Source organism: Antechinus flavipes, chromosome 6, assembly GCF_016432865.1.
Source record: "Antechinus flavipes isolate AdamAnt ecotype Samford, QLD, Australia chromosome 6, AdamAnt_v2, whole genome shotgun sequence".
In the NCBI taxonomy this organism is placed as follows: domain Eukaryota; kingdom Metazoa; phylum Chordata; class Mammalia; order Dasyuromorphia; family Dasyuridae; genus Antechinus; species Antechinus flavipes.
In genome coordinates, this window is record NC_067403.1 from 258,086,879 (window position 1) to 258,088,432 (window position 1,554).

A 1,554-nucleotide genomic window follows, 5' to 3' on the forward strand; every position below is an offset into this window, starting at 1 on the left:
CTGGGAAGTCAAGAAGAAGGCCGGATTTGGGAGGAAGTTCGGGGCAAGTTGGGCGTAAGCGGAGAGCAACAGGCGGGCAGCAGGGGAGCCCACCGGGGCCGCGGCCGGACGCGGGGTGACGGGCCCGGCAGGTGGCAGCTGGCGGGCGCGAGAGAGCACGCCGTATGGGGGTTGGCAGGCACGGAGGCGGGGCCGGCGCGGCAGCTGGGGGCGGGGAGCCGCCGGGGCTCCCGCCCCTCTCCTCCTCCTCCTCCTCCTCCTCCTCCTCCTCCTCCTCCTCCTCCTCCTCCTCCAGCTTCTCGGGAACGTCCTCCCACTGGGTTGGCGGAGGATCGGGGGAGGCCCGCCGGGAGGGGGCGAGGGGAGCTAGCAGGGGGAGCTAGCAGGGGGCGCGGGCCGCCAGGAGCGCACGCTGGGGGAGCCGAGCTGCGCTGGGGCTCGGGCAGCTGGGCGCACTGGTCGGAGCCGGAGCGAGCACCGGAGCGGGAGCGGGCGCCCGAGCAGGAGCCGGCCGGCCCGCCCGGGGGACGCGCGGACACCGGGGCCCCCGCGGCCCGCGCCATGGAGCCCGAGTGAGGCGGCCGGGCCGGGCCGGGGCCGGGGCCGGACCATGGAGGCTGTGCTGGCGCTGCTGGCCCTCTGCAGCCACTTGGCTCCAGCGAGAGGTGAGTGGGGCCCCGACGCTTTGTCTCCCGGGGGCCAACTTGGCCGGGCCTGGGCCGCCGGGACCGAGCGCAGGGCATCGCGATCGCCCGGGACCGGCGGCGAGCGGGGCGCGCAGCCCGGGCTGGGGGCGGCGGCGGCGGGCGCTGCGCCCCCCGGACCCCCCCCAGAGGCTCACGTTAACTTTGGGGGGGGGGGGCTGCCGGCGCTGAGACAATAGAACTTTGCCGGGACCCGCTCGGGCCGGACTGCCGGCCTGCTGGCTGCCTGGCCGCCGGGAGAGGGAGCCGCTGCGGCTGGCAGCGCCGGGAGCCAATTTTGGGGCAGGAGCCGGGCCGAGCTCGAGCCCAGAAGTTGGCTCGTGGGCCTGGGACGCCCCGCGCCGCGGCCCGGAGCCCCGGGGGAGGGGCGGGGGAGGGAGATCCGAGGGAGGCGGCCGCGGGTGGCCCCCTCACGCACCCTTGGCGCCGACCCCCGTCCCCAGCTTCCCCGCGCCTCCGCGGGTGCCCAAGTGGGGCTTTCCGGGCCCTTTGTCTGGAGGTCCCAGCCTCCTCCCACCCCGGCCCGGGGAGGCCGCCACGGGACCCTCTCCCTGCCTGCGGCCGGGCCGGAGGGAAGCGGGGCCCCCGGCGCGCGCGCGCGCCGTGCTCTCCTCTTGCTCGGGGAACTGCTCCGCCGGGGGAGGGAGGAGGCCCGGGTGCCGCGGGGTGTGGCCCAGGTGCTCGCCCTGCCTGGCGTAGGGAGGGGACGATAAAGCGGCAGGGAGGCCGGTCGGGCCGCCAGGTGCCCCTGGCCACCTGTGGAGGGCCGCCAGGTGCCCGGCCGCTGCCCCCCGCCTCGGCGCTCCCCTTTTCGGCCGGGGAGGGAGTGATCCGCAGGTGGAGGGAGCCC

At 77.7% G+C, this 1,554-nt stretch overlaps 1 protein-coding gene across 1 annotated transcript in view; it reads left to right on the forward strand.

Annotated features, from left to right (window-relative positions):
• The first annotated feature begins 406 nt into the window (after positions 1-406).
• Positions 407-1,554, forward strand: part of LRP5 (LDL receptor related protein 5) — a 109,617-nt gene continuing 108,469 nt past the window's right edge. Inside the window, exon 1 of the mRNA XM_051966639.1 lies at positions 407-665. Coding sequence (XP_051822599.1) covers positions 611-665 — 55 coding nt within the window. The 5' untranslated portion in view covers positions 407-610. The remainder of the gene's footprint in view (positions 666-1,554) is intronic.